The sequence below is a fragment of the Uranotaenia lowii genome, chromosome 3 (genome assembly GCF_029784155.1).
Source record: "Uranotaenia lowii strain MFRU-FL chromosome 3, ASM2978415v1, whole genome shotgun sequence".
NCBI classification, from domain to species: Eukaryota; Metazoa; Arthropoda; class Insecta; order Diptera; family Culicidae; genus Uranotaenia; species Uranotaenia lowii.
This window is the reverse complement of record NC_073693.1, coordinates 125,406,600-125,427,369: the sequence shown is the minus strand read 5'-3', so window position 1 is coordinate 125,427,369 and position 20,770 is coordinate 125,406,600. Positions and strand designations below refer to the sequence as shown.

General features: G+C 38.1%; 1 protein-coding gene and 1 long non-coding RNA gene across 2 annotated transcripts; both read right to left on the bottom strand.

Moving 5' to 3' along the window:
* Positions 1-7,460: 7,460 nt before the first annotated feature.
* Positions 7,461-8,078, bottom strand: LOC129751950 (uncharacterized). Its single transcript, XR_008738833.1, has 3 exons — positions 7,968-8,078; positions 7,766-7,907; positions 7,461-7,708 (listed from the first exon to the last, which is right to left on the bottom strand). It is a non-coding gene; the product is annotated as an uncharacterized LOC129751950 (long non-coding RNA).
* Positions 8,079-10,913: 2,835 nt separating this feature from the next.
* LOC129752585 (uncharacterized) lies at positions 10,914-16,202 on the bottom strand. Its single transcript, XM_055748359.1, has one exon. It carries the CDS (start codon positions 16,200-16,202, stop codon positions 10,914-10,916), a length of 5,289 nt encoding a protein of 1,762 aa, XP_055604334.1.
* Between the last annotated feature and the right edge of the window lie 4,568 nt (positions 16,203-20,770).

Sequence of the window (20,770 nt, the reverse complement as noted above, 5' to 3'; positions counted from 1 at the left end):
ATCATCCACTTAGACTTTACGTGAAATTCACGAGTCAGTTATGTGGAAGTAAAGTAGTTACTACCGGGGCGTCCTGGATACACTGTGGTTACTACAAGTTCACGTAGAATCGATATAATGCATCGAAATCTTAGTTTACGTGAAAAATCCCGTAGAAATAATTTCCAAATTCTTTTGGGTGAAGGAGGACAATTATTTAACCATAGAAAAACAGCTGTTATGCGTGAGTTGTTTCGTGTTCAGACACTAAAAAATCTATTTCCTATCTGGCTGAAACTTGAAAAAGTAGATAAAACGTTTAAAAGGCCATTTTCATTTTTTATTGTAGAAAGGTGAGTTAAAGTTAAAGTAAAAACGCTTTCTAAAATTGATTGCAGTGAAAAATCAAAATATAATGATGGTTAAAATTAAAGAACAATGTGTACATCATGTTGCAGTGCGTATATTAAAGATCAAGATGATTTAACGATCATAAGAGCTTATTTTTCGGTGCTCAAAAATTATAATATTTTCGTCACTTGAGAACCTAGTTGGTTTTTCTTTATATATTTCTATAAATATGATACGGAGATTTCTTTTTTGCTGAAAAATAATACTTTAGGATGTACGAAACTAATCCTCTTGAAAAATTGTTAAAGAAAATACGTACTTTTGTAGAAAAGAGGAGTGCTTACTATGTCCCGGGTGCTCGTTATGCCCTTATCTCCCCTACACCTACTATATACAACCTCCAGTCCGATCCATTACGCAGATATTTATAGACGGGCTGCAGATTTCGGAAATTTGTCATTTATATTATTATGTGGCACTGGGCACACCTTTTTTCGAACTTTCAACGCTTAAATGAAGAATTTGATGTTTGTTCTGGCTTGAATGTAAGACTATCATTTTTTTTATCTCTTTGCAGCTACCGACAAGTGCAAATGTTCGTCCACGATGCCAGCGGAGCAAGTCAGTCCCAACCACGGGGAACTGTGCCGGGTGTTCTGTGTCGTTACCAATGTGCACCTGCTGGGCTGTCCAAGCTGCCCGGTGATCAAGCCGGACAGTATCAGCGGATCCGACGTGAGCAGCACCACCCCCAACTGGGACGAACTGTGCAATGTGTGGTGCCGGATGGGCGAGGGCGGGACATTGTGCAATTGCGACCTGCCACCCTTCATCTGAGTGAAAAAGAGAGTGGGGGTGGTCAGGGGCAGTGTTTAAATTAACTGAAGCTTAAACGCTTTTTTGTTTGAATAAACTTATTTTTCCTACGTTTAATTTGAAAGTATCCCTATTGTTTTGATTATTTATTAAAAATGATGAAAAGAAATACCAGGAGTGTTAAGGATCAAAACATATCGAAGGAAAGAGACATTTCCTTATCATTGTATCCGAATTGATTTTAATATAATTTTATTAAGTTTGTATCGTTATAATTTAAAATTAATCCTAAGAAAGTAAATTAGAAAAAAACGACGCAAATCAAAGGGCTTCCAAACAAACGTTACTTCTGAGGAATATCCGTCGTGAAAATGTGAATAAAATGCTAGATTTCCTCACTATATTCATGTTACACACATCCAGCTAAGGATTATGATTTACTCATAGAAATTTTCATCAACTGTTGATCATTACTCTACTTTCGGTCGATCCAAACGGAACAACCGGAAGCTAGGAACTCCATTCTGATAGGGACATCCTCTATCACGTGTCAATTTTTTAGTATAAATTCTATAAAACCAAAACCGTTTAGTTTCCCCAAACCAATAAGTAAAGCAAACGAACAAGCATTTTTGTTTCGAGCAAAGCGAAACAGTCTGTAAAGTGCACACAAACATGCTTACGGAAAAAAATATTACTCTAGTAACATCAACTATTAGGATACGCACCGTTCGAATCATTTCAAACTGAACAACTGAAATGGTTAAGCTGCTGTGAAAGACAATAAATACAATAATAAAGTAAACAAAGATCACCAAAAATAAGTGATCCAAAATTTGCTTTCGAATTAAGCTATCTATTAGATGTTTCCAAACATAAAAAAAACATTTGAATGAATATTGCTTGCTAACCACTGAACACATATTAAAATGAGACAAACAAAATAACCAAACAGACATCTAGAAGAGGAAAAACAAAATCCAAAATACGATGAAAGAGTTGCGCGATATTATCGATTGTTCTCATCGGACAAGCCAAGCAGTAAAATCATAAGAAACCAAAAAAAAACACACAATTGATAATTAATCTTGATGTAGTTATATGCGTGTTCGTGGGAGTAATATAAATGAAAAAAAAATGTTAAAATCTCGTTGCGGCAAAGGAAACATACATCTACTATATCCATAATCGCTAACCTACTATCAACAATCTTAACCCACTACACTGTAGAGCGAGAATGTACACTATCAGAAATGAAAAACGTTACACAATGCTACAGAAATGCAATGACATTGAGACAATAAAACATAAATTGTAGCTGTATCTAAACAGAAGTGAGCTAGCAATATTTCACCTGAATTGGCTTCAATAAATGTATGAGAAAAAAATATGTCCATACTGTTAGAACGAAAAAAATTGACTTGTGTTTTATTTGGGATGGGATTCATGTTGTGTTTTGCTTGATTGAATTGTAAAAAACAATTTCTACAATTTGTTTTAAACTTTTAACGGGTCAATCAAGCATAAGTTTCCTTTTTTGTATGAAACAATTGGTGGCCAGGTGGCCACTCAAAATCAATTTTTTATTTCCCACATTTTTCCCGACTTTTTCCCGCATCGCATTACGAAATTCCCAATTTTCTAAAACAGAAAACCAAACAAAATTCTGAATATTCATTTTTGAAACCATTGAAAATCGATAAAGCTTTCTTTTAGTGGTAAATGATCTCTAAATGTTTTTTTAGTTATGTTTACCAATTAAACTATAAATGATTATATTGATACACAGGATTTTTTTTTATTTTTAAAACTATGTCACTTGAGTCGAAAATGTTAAACAAATAAGATTGTTCATAAAAAAAGGGTTTATTAGTTTAAATTTGTTTGATAATCGTTTTCCACTTTATTTGTATCTCAGATATTTTTGAGCATTTTAATTTTTTCGTCCATCAAGCTTGCCTCTCTCTGAGCGTCGGATAACACCTTCAATTTTTTCGCCTCCAGCTCCATGGCCTCCTTTTGTGCCTCTCGCTGCCGTTTCGCTAAAGTTTCTTCTTCTGGTTTTCAACTATGCATTTCGCGTTAATGGGAAAGCCTCTTTCCATTGTCGCGTTGCCATGAGACAAAAGTAGAATTTTTTTCAATAAGGTCGTCAAATTGAAAAAATAAAATAGGGATTTGAAGATCGCATTTTAAAGTAAACTTTTTATATTTGCTGAAATTAGTAGTACACTTGTTTTTCTATTCACATGCATGACCATTTGAAGAAGCATTGATAAAAAATATTTCAAATATTAAGGAAAAAATGTAAGAGATTGAGTTTGCAGTTCAAATCAGATTTATTTTCTACTCTTGAAAACTTAATTAAAATTGAAGATTTCCCAAGTAACAAAAAGTCGTATAGTTACTTAATCATGTGCACTCTAAGTTCACATTTGGCTGAATAAAAGGTACTCGAGACTATTTTTCGTAAGTTCTCAATTTATACTTCTGAACGAACATGAAAAGTCCATAGAAGTATCTTGGAACATTTCTGTGCGCTCTAAGCGACTTACAAAATAAGAAAAAAATATTTCACTATGGTGCTTTCTAATGAACTTCTAAAGAAATTTTTAGTTCCATGCGGAACTTCTGTGGAACTTATGTGTTGCTCTAGTTATGTTGAAAGTTTTTTTAACAAAAAAAGGTTGCTTTTATTTAACAGTCTATGGTGATTTTGATAAAAAGGGATGGAGGAAGTAACATTGAAATATAAAGGTAAGATACATTATTAAATTATCCCAACAGCTAGTAGGGGAGGAGCGGGCTATATGCGCCAATTAAGCAGAACACTGATTTAATCAAATATCACTTCGAATATGTATGTATGTATGTATGTAAGGGTCCCCCATCGGTAGCAAGGTCCTGCCTATGTCTGTGTGGTTAGCCCGAAGGCTTCCACGGCCGATGGTTCGTCGAGGGAAGACATCCAACCCTCAGAGACCTACAATGGTTGGCTACCACTCCGCTTGTAAAAGTCTCTTTAGGTTATCCCCAGATGCATTTCCTCTAAAATATAAAATGAAATGAAATGAAAAATAAATAATAAAATATAATGTAATATAGAAAATATAAAAGTGATATTGATATAATAAATATAATAACACAAAATAATAAATCAATATATAAGAATAGTATAAATATCATTTACGGAACTAATTTTCAATATCCTGAAAAAGAACCTCTATATACCGTTTATGCAAACGTAACGTTTTCTGTAACCATTGATTGAACTTTCTATGTTTTTATACACTGATAAAAAACAGTATAAAAAGATTCAAATTATAAGGCTTTTAATAAATAATATCAATCAGAGTACGATAGCAAAATTAACAGTTTATAATATAGTGACTAAAAAATGTAGAATAGTTCTTCGTTTATTATTAAAAGCAAATATCAATCGAATATTAGTTTTTAATGGACAAAAACGTGGTATTTTTAAACTTTAGTAATATTTTAAGCATTGGCACGATGTGTTTCTTTGCACCCAGCCCTAAATGGAGAAATCACTACATCGAATTTATTTTTGTATGTCCACCTCCTGTCTCCCAGATCTCGCAAACAAATAATGCTTATTGAATGTAACCAACAGCATAAATAGAATAATTCCTGCTTTTCATACACTAATTATCCGACACTGTTACCTTGCATAATAATCCTAGCATTGTCATAGAATAGTTCTTATTATTTTCATCATTCCATCATCACCAAACCTATAATCTGCTAATTTTTTTTTTCACCTGCAATTTTTCAAATGTTTGCTGAAGAGTCACTTTTAGTTCAACACGAGCTATTTTTGTTAGGGTTTTTTTGTGCAATTTCATTTTTTTTTTAAAACATCTTATATTGGCATCATTACATTAATTAATTACAATCTGTACCAGGTGAGATCTAGTTGGAGCTACAAACATCATTCACCGCTTTCAGAAACAATTCTAAAGCTCTTTGGCGTAAGTTATGTGAAAGCAAGAAGAAAAAAACATAATACAAAAGCTTCAAGTTCCTTCCCCATTTCCCTGAAGCCATGGCTAGCTGTTGATTTTGCACACACACCTTCGCACTCACACTCACCTAAAGGTGTATCGTTATAAGACTGTGAGCTACATAATTTAGTGTTGAATGAATTTGCTTTAACAGTAGAAATTCCATTACTAGTTTTCCGAACAATATCGGAAGTTCGACTGGGTGACCAAAATCGGACATTGCAAATTCGCCATAATGACAATTGACAATTGATAAACACACGGACAAAAAGAGTATCAACAGCCGAAGGATAGAACTGAATAGAATAAACCTGAAACCACTCGTAAATGTAATACCCAAATAACCTGCATAAAATTTTAAAATAAGTAAATGTTACTTGATGCACTTAAATTTCTTTTAAAATATGGAGAGAAAGATATGCTGTTAAAATATGGAGAGAATAGTGATACGGCATTTATTATTAAAAATATAAATAGAACAATATACTTAGCTTGGGCCTTCTTTTATGCGTTGTGCTCCTGTGACATGCCAACCTTCGACCAAAGCGATCTGCTTGAAAAACTTTCTGGCATCTTAGTTCCAACCAGAAAATTTGATTGTCAATCGCGTTGACCGTGTGCCGTTCTCATTTCTAATTCTCCCACCTACACATTCTTCACATTGAAGAATATTCGTTTGACCAAGGTTCACTCATTCACACGCGCTTTTCAATACACACTCACACATCACCATTGCATTAAATTTTCAACGAACGCATTTCACCATTAGAAAAGGCATCAAAACTACATTTTCGGCCATTGATTTTTGAAAAAAAAAAGTCTACCAACCATCACCCTTCATCGTGTAACCCTTCAATTTCACACTGTGCACTATGTGCTGACTTCTCAAACATATCGTTTCACTTCCCATTGATAATTAGTTTTACTAACCAGGCAGAAAATATTTTCCAATGACCCAACCAACGTCAGACGCGCTTCGCCATTTTTTTCGGTAGCACTTTCATTTTCGAATTTATCACTCTTATTTCTTCCTTTTTCATTTTGAACACAATATTAAATAGTACTTCTTGGATTGATTTTACTTTTCGGATTTATTTTACAAGCACTTTTGATTTAAACAATTACGACGACAAGGACCGGAATACGTTGAAAAACTGACTGAACCGATCGGCTGTTCGCACACGACTCACATACTGGAGGAGTATCAATGTACGTACAAAAAGATCAAATATCACTTCGAATATGTGTACAAAAACTATATACACGTGTGCAGGCATCTGTTTTTTATACATTGGAGTAATTTTTATGTTAAAATTTTCTTATGTTTCCAAGAAATGATTTTATTATAAGAGTTGTCTAAAATGCCGAACTTCAAACCGTGCGGGCTAAATGCGCCAATTTATGTTTTGAACAAAATTTCTGTTTTTTTGGGCAATATTTCTGTATAATTTCATTGAAACTGCTAGAATGTAATAATTTCCCTACGACAAAGCTGAAGTTTTATAGAAATCTATGTATATTAGAATTTTATGGAATAAAACAAAAGTTAGGGTTGCCATACTATGGAGGCAGTTCATGAATGAGAAAAACTATATCAAATCTGTTTTTAGATCTTCAATTATTCTTAAAAATTAAAAATTCTTTGAAGGTTCAATGATAAAAATAATTTATTTATTCTATTTAACCTGTTATTTTAGGATGGAGGCATTTTACAAACATGATGGGGGCATACAAAAACACTCTATTATTCCACTATATAATCATTATCACACCTCCACAAAAGCTGAAACATGTTTAATTTCTAAAGTTCATTTGAGTAAGAAACAAAAACCATCCTAGTTTTTGTTTTGAGCTACTTTACGTATAATTTATAAAAAGTCGTTATATTACATCAAAATGTATCGAAACCTTGTATGATTTTTTAAATTTGTTTGAGTTTGTAAATTCATAAAATTCTTTCTTGCCGTATGTTCTAAGCGTATCACCCTCAAAATGCATTGGTCAGATAAGCTGTCTAGTCAGCCATTTCATCAAACAGCCGTAGGGTCATTTAACCCGATAGGCCCATTTAGGAAACCTTTCCATACATATAAGATTTTGCTCCAGAATGAATAACAGAATATTTGTGCTGCGGACAAAGGAACGAAGAATTCAAAAAAACAAATAAATACATTGTTTTTATTACAATGAATAGATGAAGTAAATCTTAAGCCTAGTCCACACTAGGAGACGGTACGTCTCGAGACGGTCTCAGCGTCTCCCATTTTCTTCGGGAGACACTGAGACCGTCTCAGGTTTCCAACAACAACAACAGACAACAAAGTTCGTCTCATAACAAAAATCGCAGTTCATGTTGCCTAGTGTGGACTAGGCTTTAAAGGTTGGTTTCATCATATTACAGCATCTAGAGCAATCTTACAACCGGCTGGCATCGCCTTTAGCTTTCTAAACCAGGCCCATCGATTTTCAAAAAATAAACAGCATTTCCGATGATTCCCTGAATCATTTTGAGGAACTGCGGTTAATGGTTTCACAAGAATCTAAAATTTACAAAATTAACATTATGTGATTTAAAAGAAAACAGTTAGATAAACAACCTTATTATTTGCTCCTCTGTTTTAAGCTCGACCAAGATCATTGCATTTGCAATAGAAAAACAGCTCACCAAATTTTCATTGTAACAATCTTTCGAAATAAAAACCTTGATGACCAACCAGCAGCGCTCTCTTTTTTTTAAATCTAAAATTTGAAGCCAAAAGTAAGGTCACAAAAAATTAACATCAAACTAATTCGACTCACCTTTCATTTCGATTTCTCTGGGTCTGTTTCGGAAAAAATTGATGCATCATTTGATGGATACAAATGTTTACATTTTTTAGCTTTGCCTACTTAGAAAAAGCATGAATTCCAAGTTTATTTCAAATAGATGAATAATATAACAGCAACCTTAGCATTGGCCAAGGAACAGAGGAAGCGTGTTCGGTTCTCACCACGATGGTTCAGGTTTAAATCTTGAAGCGTGCAAAATTTTCAAGTAAGTATATAACATTAATTCACAGTTAAAAAATAACTTTGAAATAGAAATCGATGGGTATCAAATTTCAAAAGAAGATAAAAGGTTGGAATCTTTTTTTTATAAATCTTTATTTTTTCAAGGTCTCATTTGGAGGCTGAATAGCTCAGCTATCTACTCAGCTTTTATTATGAGCATTGAAAGTATCGATAAGAACTTAAATTTTCAGCTGAGCAGAATGCTAAAGCTTAGTTCTTTTAGAAATGGGACAGTTACGAATGCGTGTATCTCAGAAACCTTTCATCTGATCTAAATACTTCCTATGAAGGAAATGAAGGTAATCTTATGATAATTCGTGAAAAAAAATATTTTTTTGTTTTTTCGTTTGAATAAATTCTACTTTATTCTTGGTACCTCCCATCGGCTAGCGCACACTTTTTCAGTCATACTATTGATCAGTTTTTCAAACTCATACTTCGTCTAATCTGTATTTTAGGTGGCTACATCCTACTCCTTCAATTTCTGCTACTTTTCGGACCAATACTTCTCTCTTAAAAGAAACTGAGGGCAATTTAGTGGAAACAGCTGTTTCAAAATTTACAAATTTGATTATTTTTGAGCCAATTTTTGAGCGTTTTGTATGGAATTTTTGCTGGCAAAATCTTGCAATAACGAAGTAAAACCATCATAAGATTGAACTTAAAGTATAATCGGTTAGTATAGATCGTAGGTTGCGAAGGGTACATAAAAGATTACTCTTTTTATGCTTTTAAAAACAGTGAAAACCATAGTTTTCGTTTTGAAAGTTGTTGTTTTTTTGCCCACAGGAGCAGAATCTTGGAAAATCATTATATTTTATACAAAATAACCAGCAAATACATACTTTAATATACTCGGGACCTTGTCATGAGCAGACATGGTATAGGATTCAAACGCTGGAATTTGTTTTAAAAAAGACTGTATTTCATAAGATTTTATATGTCCCATAGCCTCGGAATCGGCTATACAGCTTACGAGCTGTGGAATCAGCAAAAAAAAAGTTGTTTGAGGTTAGGTTTGAATGACTCATTACCAGGCAACACTTTCAGCTTATCGGAGAAGAAAAAAATTAAATTTCAGCGATCTACCCTTAGTTTTTCGCTCATTGAAAATTAAAAATGCAGGTATGAGACTTGACTTCCCTGATGACCCCTAGCCGAAGTTGCCGATCACATGCTTACTCCAATGCTTGATTTGAACTTTGTGGACATTTTTGACAGTATTTGCATACTTTTCCACCACTCACACACGGTAATTTTTCGAATATTCAACGGTTTTGTCAGCTATCAATTTGATAATGATGGATTTTGAATGAAATAATGCAAAATTATTTTTTTCCTTTTTCTCTTGCATCGTAAGCATCTGCAAAACGCGTGAATTTTAAAAATTAAAAAAAATAGGTCGGGTAGTTCTTTTTACAGACAATAAAATGCTGTCAAAATTTTTAATGTCCAATTACTAGTAAACGAGCTATTAGCAAGAGAAAGTGTCCCATTTCTAAAAGAACTAAGCTTTATACAACCAAAGTGCAGAGCTGAATAAGCTTTTAAGAGCCCGTCCTACGAAACTTTTGGTTACTTGGGTTTAGTTTGAAACTTTGTTTAAGAAGAATCTGCAATATAAATAATGTTAAGCAATTCAGTTGAATTAAAGAAAAATAAATTTAGGTTTCTCAAACCCCATAATTTTGTTTTATATTTTATTTTGTGATTTCCTCTGGTTTGTGTTCCAAACTAACTCTGATTGAATATAAATTTTAATTTTGAGTCCAGAATCAAAATTATGAAACTGCAATCGCCTGATTTCAATCTTTAATTAAATTCTCACATGTATATTTAATCTCGATTATAAATCTCAACTTCGAGCTAAATCTGAATTTTTAATTCTGAATCCGAATCTGAGAAATGCCTTCTGAATCTGAGTTTGAAATCTGAACTCTGAATTTAAAAACTATTTTTGAATCTAAGTTCCAGATAATAATTCTTACTAATTATGAGCCAATAAGCGAAATATGGATCAGAGTTTGTTCTTACCGGGTTCGTCGACTGGATTCTTATTAAACAAATTCGTTCCGATGACCACTGCCTGGGACCACAACACGTTCTAAATTCCTCCACAGAATTTCTGCATGCAATCTCAATCCTCAGAGAATTCAATAACGGCCAATATTGATGCATGCACTGAGTTCGTCGAGTGGTTCCCCTTTTTGTGATATTCGATCACAACGATATTTGGTTATGCATGCAACCAACGACGTGTTTAAACACAGGACCAAACTGTTTCACCGTATGTTTACTGATAACACTGGACGATATTTAACTTCACAATTTTTATTGAAACAGAACTTTTCACAAACAAAAATAGACTTTATTACAAATTAAAAAATACTAAAAGTTTTATTTCTCTTAAGAACCGAAATGGATGCTAGTTCGGAGGGCACTGACCTCTCGGATTTATTTGAATAGCTTTTCTGGGTTTCGTTGTTATCACTTATCTCTATGTAGTAGCTAAGGAGTGAGAGAGTTTTTGCCTATCTACTATAATAATTTGGGATGTTCGAAAAATAAACTTCTTAAGTATAACAGTAGTGAGATGTGAGATCATCAAATGTGAACATTCCGGCCTCCTTGAACTTGTTTCAACATTAAATTGCTAACAATCTTAATGCTCCTAAACACCTAACATATAAACTTTCAAGCTTCATTGTCTTCTAATATTCGCTTATTCGTATCACTTTCTTCGGCGGGAAGGGGACACAGTCGATACACCGATCGTTTGTAGATTCCGGTAGCGGTTTTAATGGTTACCACTCTAACGATATTATCATGTCCTGGGTGCACTGCGATGATCCGGGCCAGGGGCCAGCAAAGTGGCGGAACGTTGTCCTCTCGTAGCACGACGATGCTCCCGACACGAATAGGACTCCGACGACACGATGCGCTGGACGTTTGAAGCTCGGTGAGGTACTCGCGACTCCATCGTTGCCAGTAGTGCTGGAACAGCTGTTGACGCTGCTGGTAGTGGGTTAGGCGGTTTGTGGGAACACTTCGAAAATCTTTTTCTGGCAGGTCCGTCATGGGGCATCCGATTAAAAAATGAGAGGGAGTAAGGGCATCTACGTCTGACGGGTCATCGGTAAGGGGGGATAATGGGCGAGAATTGAGTGCTGAGGTAATTTGCACCAGTAGGGTATGGAAGTCTTCGTGCGACAGCTGGTGCAAGCCGATTGATCTTTTTAACGATGTTTTTACATTGCGCACTGCGGCCTCCCATAGGCCACCGAAGTTGGGAGCTCTGGGAGGAATGAAACGCCATTCAATGCTCTGCTGCGAAAGTTCATTGGCGATGGCTTCGTGACTTTGGCGCTGATGGAGGATGTCATAAAGTTTTCTAAGCTCGTGTTTAGCCCCAATGAAGTTTTTGGCGTTATCTGAATGAATTTCGGCTGGCACACCGTGATATCCAACGAATCTTCTTAAAGCGGAGATAAAGCTACTTGTGGTGAGGTCTCCAACGAGCTCGAGGTGGAGCGCTTTCGTGGAGAAGCAGATGAAAACAGCAATAAAACATTTCGGGGGCGACGCTCGTCTGTGTGGTGGTTTCAAATAGAACGGACCGCAATAATCCACACCGGTAATGTGAAATGGTCTACTAGGGCGGACTCTGGTGGAGGGTAGCTGACCCATTGGTTGCAGGTACGGCTTGGGATTCACACGAAAACAGAAGTGGCATTTCCGTAGGACTTGTTTTACTGCTCTTTTTCCGTGTATAGGCCAAAATTCCTGACGTAAGGCAGAAAGAGTCAACTTATGACTACCGTGAATTGTCTTCTGATGAAAATAGTCAATGGCCATGTTGGTGAATGGATGTGAGGGGGGAATTACAGCTGGATGCTTGACATCGTACTGCTCAAGGGAGTTGCGTAAACGACCACCTACGCGAATGACACCTTCTTGATCCAAAAATGGGCTCAATAACTTTAGCGGCGAGTTGCTAGACACCTGATGATTTTTGCGTAGTTGTTTCACCTCCTCAGCATAAATCTCCGATTGAGCTAACCTGGTCAACGCAATTTTAGCTTTACGGAATTCTTCTGCCGTCAGCAAAAGGGTGCGCTCTTGTTGATTGCGGTGCTTGAAGTAGTGGACAAATCTAAAACAAAATGCAACAATTCTGATCGAAGTTGTAAACGAGGAACTCAGCAAAAAGAGGCGATGGGGTTCTGGTGCTGTAGAAATGGAACAAACCGTTTTCCGCATTTCTAGGTCCTCGTCATCGATTGTAATTTCTTCCATTGGCATTGGCCAAACATCTTCTGCCTCCTGTAACCATTTTGGACCCACTCTCCACAATTCGCTTTCGAGAAAATCTGCAACCGGAAGTCCGCGGGAAACCAAATCGGCAGGATTCTCCTTACCGGCGATGTGATGCCATTGATGTCCGTAGGTTCGAGTTTGAATGGATGAAACACGATTCGCCACAAAAGTATTCCAAGTGTTGGGCTGCGCCTTCAACCAGTGAAGTACAACCGTCGAGTCTGACCAAAAGTGAGCCTCGACACTGTCGAGAGATAACGCTTTAACAACTCGAGAATAAAGATTCGCAGCTTCCTTAGCAGCACACAGTTCTAGCCTCGGCAAGGTTAAGCGCTTTAGAGGAGCAACACGTGATTTAGCCGAAAGTATTTCTACGCGTACCGCACCATGTGCGTCGGTAGAACGTACGTAAATACATGCGCCGTATGCGCGTTCTGACGCATCAGCAAAACAGTGAAGTTGAACGTCTGTATATCCGGAAGTAAATGCAAATCTGCTGATTCTTAATTCAGAAAGTTTGGGTATCTGATCATAATAAATTTTCCATTTTTGGTCGATGGTCTGGGGGACAGGCTCGTCCCATTTCGTCTGCAGTAATGCCAATTCTTGCATAATAATTTTAGCCGAAACAACGACTGGAGCAATAAGACCGAGAGGGTCAAATAGCTTTGCGATTGCCGAAAGAATATGCCTTCTAGTCCACGTAATGTGTTCAGCGGAAATATTATGCAGAAAACGTAAATCATCAGCGTAAGGATCCCAAGTGATTCCTAATGTTTTTACTTCTTCTCCGGGGCTGAAATCGAATGTGATCGTCAGATTGGTTCCTAGTTGGTCTCCAGACAGATCAGCTAAAACTTCGGGTCGATTAGAACAGATTTTTCTAAGACAAAATCCAGCTTCTTTCATTGCTGCAACCAGCTCGTCTCGAAGTACAATTGCTTCATCAATTGTAGTGGCTCCAGAGATACAATCATCCACGTAAAAATCGTTCACTAGAGCTTTCGAGGCTCTCGTGTAGCGGGATCCTACATCTGCGGCCAGCTGAGTTAGGCATCTCGTAGCTAAAAATGACGATGGTGTTAACCCGTAGGTCACGGTTAGTAATTCGTAAACGTCGATGGGTTCAGTTTCCGAAAATCTCCAGAAGATTCGTTGTAGCGGAGTATCATCACTGTGAAGAAGCACCTGCCTGTACATCTTCTCCACATCCCCTACAAGCGCGATTTCATGTTTCCGAAATCGGAGTAAGAGGCTGAGAAGATCTTCCTGAATAATTGGGCCCTTCATCAAGCAATCATTAAGTGAATATCCGCTATCCGTGCGCGCAGATCCATCAAAAACTACACGCACCTTTGTTGTCGTGCTGGATTCTTTGACGACCGGGTGGTGGGGTAAGTAATAAACTTTTCGTTTATTATTTCCACTGCTTGTAGTCGCCAATTCATCTTCCGGAACCTTGCGCATGTGTTTCAGCTCTAAATACTCCTTCATAAAGTCATGATATTGTCGTTTTAATTCCGAATCACGTGCCAAACGCCTTTCTAGTTTACGGAATCTTTCCAAAGCCGAAACTTGAGACCCTCCAAGCATTCGTTCAAAATTCAAGTGTTTCGGCAATCGTACAATATATCTTCCGGATTGGTCTCGAGAATGGTGTTTTACGAAATGTTCTTCAGTATTTATTTCCTCCAAAGTCCACACGGGTTTCTCATCGTTACTTTCCACTATCCAGAATCGTTCGAGCTGACGTTCTAAGCCATCGGAAGCCACAGCAACGTTGCAAGCGACCGGTGTTTCGGATGGAACCATTGCTTTTCCAGAGACCACCCACCCGAACACCGTATCCACCAAGAAAGGCAAACCAGGACCCAGAGGAATTCGCTTCAATTCATTCTGGTATAAAAAGTCATAAAAGTTCTCCGCGCCAACCAACAAATCGATTCGATGACTAACGTTAAACTCCGGATCTGCAAGATTGTATCTCTCTGGTATTTTCCAATGCTCAACTGGTACCGTACGTGAAGGTAAATTTGTAGTCACCCGCTGCAAAACCAAGAAATCCATGCCAATTGAAAAATCTTTGACCCGAGAACCAATCGTTGCTCTAACCGAATGTCGCGCCCTCGTTTCAGCCTGCCCAACTCCACAAATCGGAACATTTATCGCCCTTCGTTTCAGTTTCAAAACTTGACATAACCTTTCACTAATAATGTTCGCTTGAGAACCGTTATCCAATAGGGCTCTAACCATGTGCTTGGCTCCGCTGTAATCCTTCACCGTTAGCATAACCGTTGACAAAAATACACAAGAAGAGCCAGCTTTCACCTCGGCGCTGAATGAACCAACCCGTTCTTCCGCTTCAACTGGATTCTCCACGTTTTGCTGATCATTCTCAAGGGAGTGACTGGAACAAGGAGCCATTGCACTGTTTACCGTAGACCTTTCCTCGACATTTGAAAAACCAGGGTGAATGAAAGAATGGTGCTTTTGATTGCAAGTCCTGCATCGAAACTTTGAATTGCAATTCCGTGCCCAATGCCCACCTTTGAGGCAGCTACTACAGAGCCGCTTTGTGTTAATGAAATCCAGCTTCTCCTTCAACGACATTTTGATGAATCTTTCGCATTGCGACATGTAATGCGATTGTCCGCAGCAAACACATGTCAACTGTTGCTTAGCATCTTCCGCACCAACATGGACTCCAACTGGATTTCGTTTAAAATTAGATCGAGGCTGAATTGAAGAGAAATCAGAAGAGTTGGATGATACCGCTTCTAGCACACGTGTTCTTCTTTCTAGAAAATTGACCAAATCTTTGAACGACGGGTTTTCCAACGAGGCAGAATGATCCTCCCACAATTGCAGCGTACTCACATCCAACTTGTTGCACATCCAGAAAACTATCATCGCCCCCCAATCGTCGACCTTTTCGCCCAGCTGCTTCAGAATTTTTAACCTCTGCTCGAATTCATCAACCAAGCCGTGAATAGCTGAAGCGGTTGGTTTGTCGATCAGCGGATATTCCATCAACGCCTGTAGATGACGCTTCTTCAGCAACTTCTCGTTCGAGTACCTTTTTGAAATCGTTTCCCATGCAATCAGATAGTTCTCGTTAGTAACGGTCAGAGATTCAATAAGTTTTGCCGCCTCACCCTTCAACGCCGATTTAAGATAGTGAAATTTTTGAACCTCACTCAAATCATCCACCTCATGAATGAGTGACTCAAACGTAGCCTTGAAAGCCAACCAGTTCCGGTAATCTCTATCAAAACTCGGGATCGAAATCTGTGGCAGTCGCACCCCACTATGCATTCCCAAAGTCGTGTTATTCCGTGCCAAAGTGTGATCCGCATTCGAAACTTGTCGAGGTGGGACTGGAAGATTTGCCAAAAGTGCAGCCCGAAATTCAAAATATTGATTCTCAAACCTCTCCGATGTTTCAAAACTGTCCCTAGCCAAATCGTTATTTTTGTCCAGTATTTGTATTTCGATTTGAAGTGCCAAAAATTCATTCCACATCGCATCCAATTTTTCCAATCGAGATTGTATTTGCCCGCCGTGATTTAATGGATCGAAATTTACCAGAAAATGCCCCAACCTCGTCAAAGACGCAAACAGATACTCCCTCTTCCGCAAAAACTCGTTCAGTTTTTCCCCAGGCATGTTCCACAACCACTACCAGCCCAAGCGAATGATGAAACCAGGGATGAGCCGAAAAAGAGATCAAAAGAGACCAGGAAGTACCTCTCAAGCTGAAATATTTATTTGGACAGGCACTCACCTGAGGCCTGTTCACAATAGGCCTTGTATTTCAAATAAATTTGTACTCCTTCCGGCCTCCTTAGTAGGACGCAACCTGGTTTGTCGACCTTCAATCCAAGCTTCGTACGCAACCGAACGACATGCAATAGCGTCTCGACCCACTTACTGGAGCATGCAGTCTCAGTATCGTTTTTCGTTCTTGAGTTGCTCACTCAAATCGTTTGATCATTTGCACCGTTGATGCGTTCCTCCAATGGGCCACCAGTATACGCCTATACGCTCGCCGAATGTCGTTGAACCTTCGTTTCTTGTTGACTACGCACCAAGCCAAAGCATGCAATACGCCTCACCAAAGTTGTTATTACCTCAGACAAATGAAAAGAGCACGAAAAAATCTTTTGCAGCACCATCAGATGTTATAATTCGTTGGACAGGCACTCACCTGAGGCCTGTTACTACAAGGCCTTGTATTTTATTCCAAAATATCGATTTTAGTGACTTCCAATTCCAGCGCGTTGATTTGTAGCATGCAAAGAAACTGATGTGACTCGGGGCCCCCCAGAGATTTCACTAAATGCTCGGTTCCAATTCTTACTCCACCAATTCGATCAGTTATGTTCGGCTCCGTTCCATAAATCGAGATTCCAGCTTATTGTTCCCCAAATACTTCCAATGGTAATGCTTTTCGATGACGACTCGAATCACAGTTCGAGCAGATATGGTACGTGCAAGAAATAAAGAAAGAAAATCGAGGAGCACCAATTACACGGGTAAAAGCGATTGGAGAGCCACTCACCTGTGGCCTCTTTTTCAAAGGCCTTGTAATATTTTTCAATCGCTGAAACCACCTTCAATAGTTCGAAGAAATCCGCTTCGTTTAAAAGTCCATCCAAATAGCAATACACCAACAAATAAGATCGCAGATTTTTCGACCAAATAGATTCAATAATCGACCTAATTGCATTAAACCATGCATACCATGCGTCTAGAATCCACCTCCGATTGACAACGCTGCAGCCAGTAATTATTCACAATATGCTCGGCCGTTGCTCAAGAAATTCGAGCAGATATGTTGAGCACCAATAATTGCTTCAGATCGAAGATAAGACTCGTAACATGAAAGATAAAAAGACACAAGAAGCACCACAGAGACTATTGTAACAAATTGGAAGGCCACTCACCTGTAGCCTGTGCTTTCAAAGCCTTGTGTCTTATTAAATCGTTTCATCCAAGTGTGCCAGCATCACAGATCCGAACCTTCAAACCGCTGTATCTTCGATCCAATGAGAGCATAAATTTGCAACGTGCGCAAGATTTGCGAAAAGCTGCGTCCACAGTCCTCGTTCTTTTGACTCAGCTGCAGCAAGCGACCGATCGCTATGTGTTTGGCAGTTGTTCAAGCAATTCGAGCAGTTATGTTGAGCGCAACGAGTTGCTCCAGAACGATGACGATGTCTCGTAGCATGAAAGTTAAAAAAGACACAAGAAGCACCACAGAGAAAAGATTAATAGATTGGAAAGCCACTCACCTGTGGCCTGTGCTTTTGAGGCCTTGTAAACTTTCTACGATGACTACGATGATCACTCAAAAAACTTCCAAACAAATGCTTCGGCTGGATATTTCAACTGCCAGCAAAATGAGGAAATCTGGCGCCAGATCTGAGCTTGCCTCAATTGTTTGAACAAACAATGGTCCACCAAGCCAGCCGCGAATCCTGGTCACGGCACCAATGTTCTTACCGGGTTCGTCGACTGGATTCTTATTAAACAAATTCGTTCCGATGACCACTGCCTGGGACCACAACACGTTCTAAATTCCTCCACAGAATTTCTGCATGCAATCTCAATCCTCAGAGAATTCAATAACGGCCAATATTGATGCATGCACTGAGTTCGTCGAGTGGTTCCCCTTTTTGTGATATTCGATCACAACGATATTTGGTTATGCATGCAACCAACGACGTGTTTAAACACAGGACCAAACTGTTTCACCGTATGTTTACTGATAACACTGGACGATATTTAACTTCACAATTTTTATTGAAACAGAACTTTTCACAAACAAAAATAGACTTTATTACAAATTAAAAAATACTAAAAGTTTTATTTCTCTTAAGAACCGAAATGGATGCTAGTTCGGAGGGCACTGACCTCTCGGATTTATTTGAATAGCTTTTCTGGGTTTCGTTGTTATCACTTATCTCTATGTAGTAGCTAAGGAGTGAGAGAGTTTTTGCCTATCTACTATAATAATTTGGGATGTTCGAAAAATAAACTTCTTAAGTATAACAGTAGTGAGATGTGAGATCATCAAATGTGAACAGAGTTCTCTTAACTGAACTTGACAAAAGTGGAATATATTCAACATGTGAATCTAAAGGAAGATTGTGAATGATGAAACTGTTTCAGATTTTTCAATTCTGGATCACCATTATGAAGCTTTCTTTAGATTCGGCATAAGAATCAAAAGTTAATTTTCAAATCTTAAAAATGTTATTAAGTTTTAAATACAATTTTCTTTTCTTATTCAGAAAGGTTGAGTTTCTAACATAAAAGTTTGAGATGCAAAACTGAGATTCGTATCAGGATTTTTCCCAATGATGTTCCAAAAAACTGGATACAGAATCCGAATTCTTATTACAGGCATCGAATTATAATGATTATAAGCAAGTTTGGAACTCCTGGAGGTCGTACGCACAGGTTGATAGTTTCCAGCAGCATGGGGCAGTCTATATTCGAAGCCAGAAGATCGGAGACAAATAATGCACGAATGGTAGCACGCCGGGCTTGGAGCGTGTCCAAAGATATGAGGTAGCAACGATTCTCGTATCCTGGAAGGTGGAACGGATCTTGCCAATTTAAGCGTCTCAAAGCGTAACGTATAAAGCGTCTTCGGATGGCCTCGATTCGATCAGCACCATTCTGATAATAGGGACTCCATACAGCAGATGCATACTCCAAAGTTGAGCGGACAAGGCTACAATAGAGACTTTTCAGGCAGTAAATGTATTTGAAGTCTTTAGTCACGCGAAAGATAAATCCCAAACTTCTCGATGCTTTGTCGACTACATAGTTAGTGTGCGACTTAAAGTCCAACTGTTGGTCAAGAATTACACCTGAATCATTTACTTGCTTTGCACGAGCAATTATCTGGTTTCCAAGGAAATAATCAGCAGTTACAGGAAGCCGTTTACGGGAAAAGGTGATGACCGAGCATTTTTTGCGGTTTAATGGCAGGCAGTTGTCGTCGCACCATTTGGCAAAATTGTCAAACTGTCGCTTTAAAAGTACAGTATCTCCAGAACATTTTATAGAGCAGAAAAGCTTCAGATCATCTGCATAGGCGAGTTTTGGACCGTCAAGTAGTAAAAGCATGTCATTGAAGTTAATCAGGAACACTACTGGGCCTAGGTGGCTGCTTTGAGGCACGCCTGATGTGGAAGAGAATTGTTTGGAACATGAGTTACCAGATCTTACAGAGAATTTGCGTCCAATGAGGTAACTGCAAAACCAATCTAATAAGGACCCGCAAATTCCCAGCCTTTCGCAATAGCTATTTCGTGGTTCACTTTGTCAAAAGCAGCCAACAAATCGGTATAATTGCATCGACTTGAGAACCGGCAGCAAAACTGTTTTGCACGAATGATGTGAATGTCAATAAGTTCGTAGTCGTAGAGCGCTTGAGCATAAATCCATGTTGATCATTACAAATATATTGCTTGCAAAACGAGAAAATTGGGTCGAAGATAACGAGTTCGAACAATTTAGCTACAGCACACAAAGCCGATATTCCTCTGTAGTTATTAATATCCCTTCTTTCGCCTTTTTGTAAACCGAGAACATAAAAGCATTCTTCCACAACGACGGAAAGATAGCTTTGTCAAGCGATGCGTCAAATGTGTACTTTCGCCAGGCCCACCCAATAATTTTGGACATGTGATATATTCAGTAAACTAAATAGCCATCTTATGCATGTTAGTTGTTATTTATTAAACTGCTGTGTTAAACCATTTTTGTCGTTTCACAATCGCATAAATCAACGTTTAAAACGCGTTCATTTTTTGTGTAAAACTTTTGAATGTAGAGCGATATGCCTGGAAATGAATAAAACTAAACTATCGCGAATGGTTTGATGCCAAAACACAGCAAAACAAATCAAAATCACTCGAGACGTGTGTGTGTTTCCGTGTTGTTCAAGTACGTATGGTTGGAATCAGTTGCGTGACTCGAGAGACAGATGCCGCCGATAAGTTGCGCTACTTGTTCACAAGCTTGCATGCTTGCCCTTTTCTGCTTTTCTCTACTTTCATGATAGCTGGCAGGAGTGGAACTGTTCTGTGATGTCTATCTTTACAAGGTGATGCTGCTGGTCCATAATTCCATCTCCACTAACTATACGCTATTCGTTTCCGATGAAATGTCTTTACATATGTTCATGTTTCTTTTTATCATACACCTCAACTACGTTT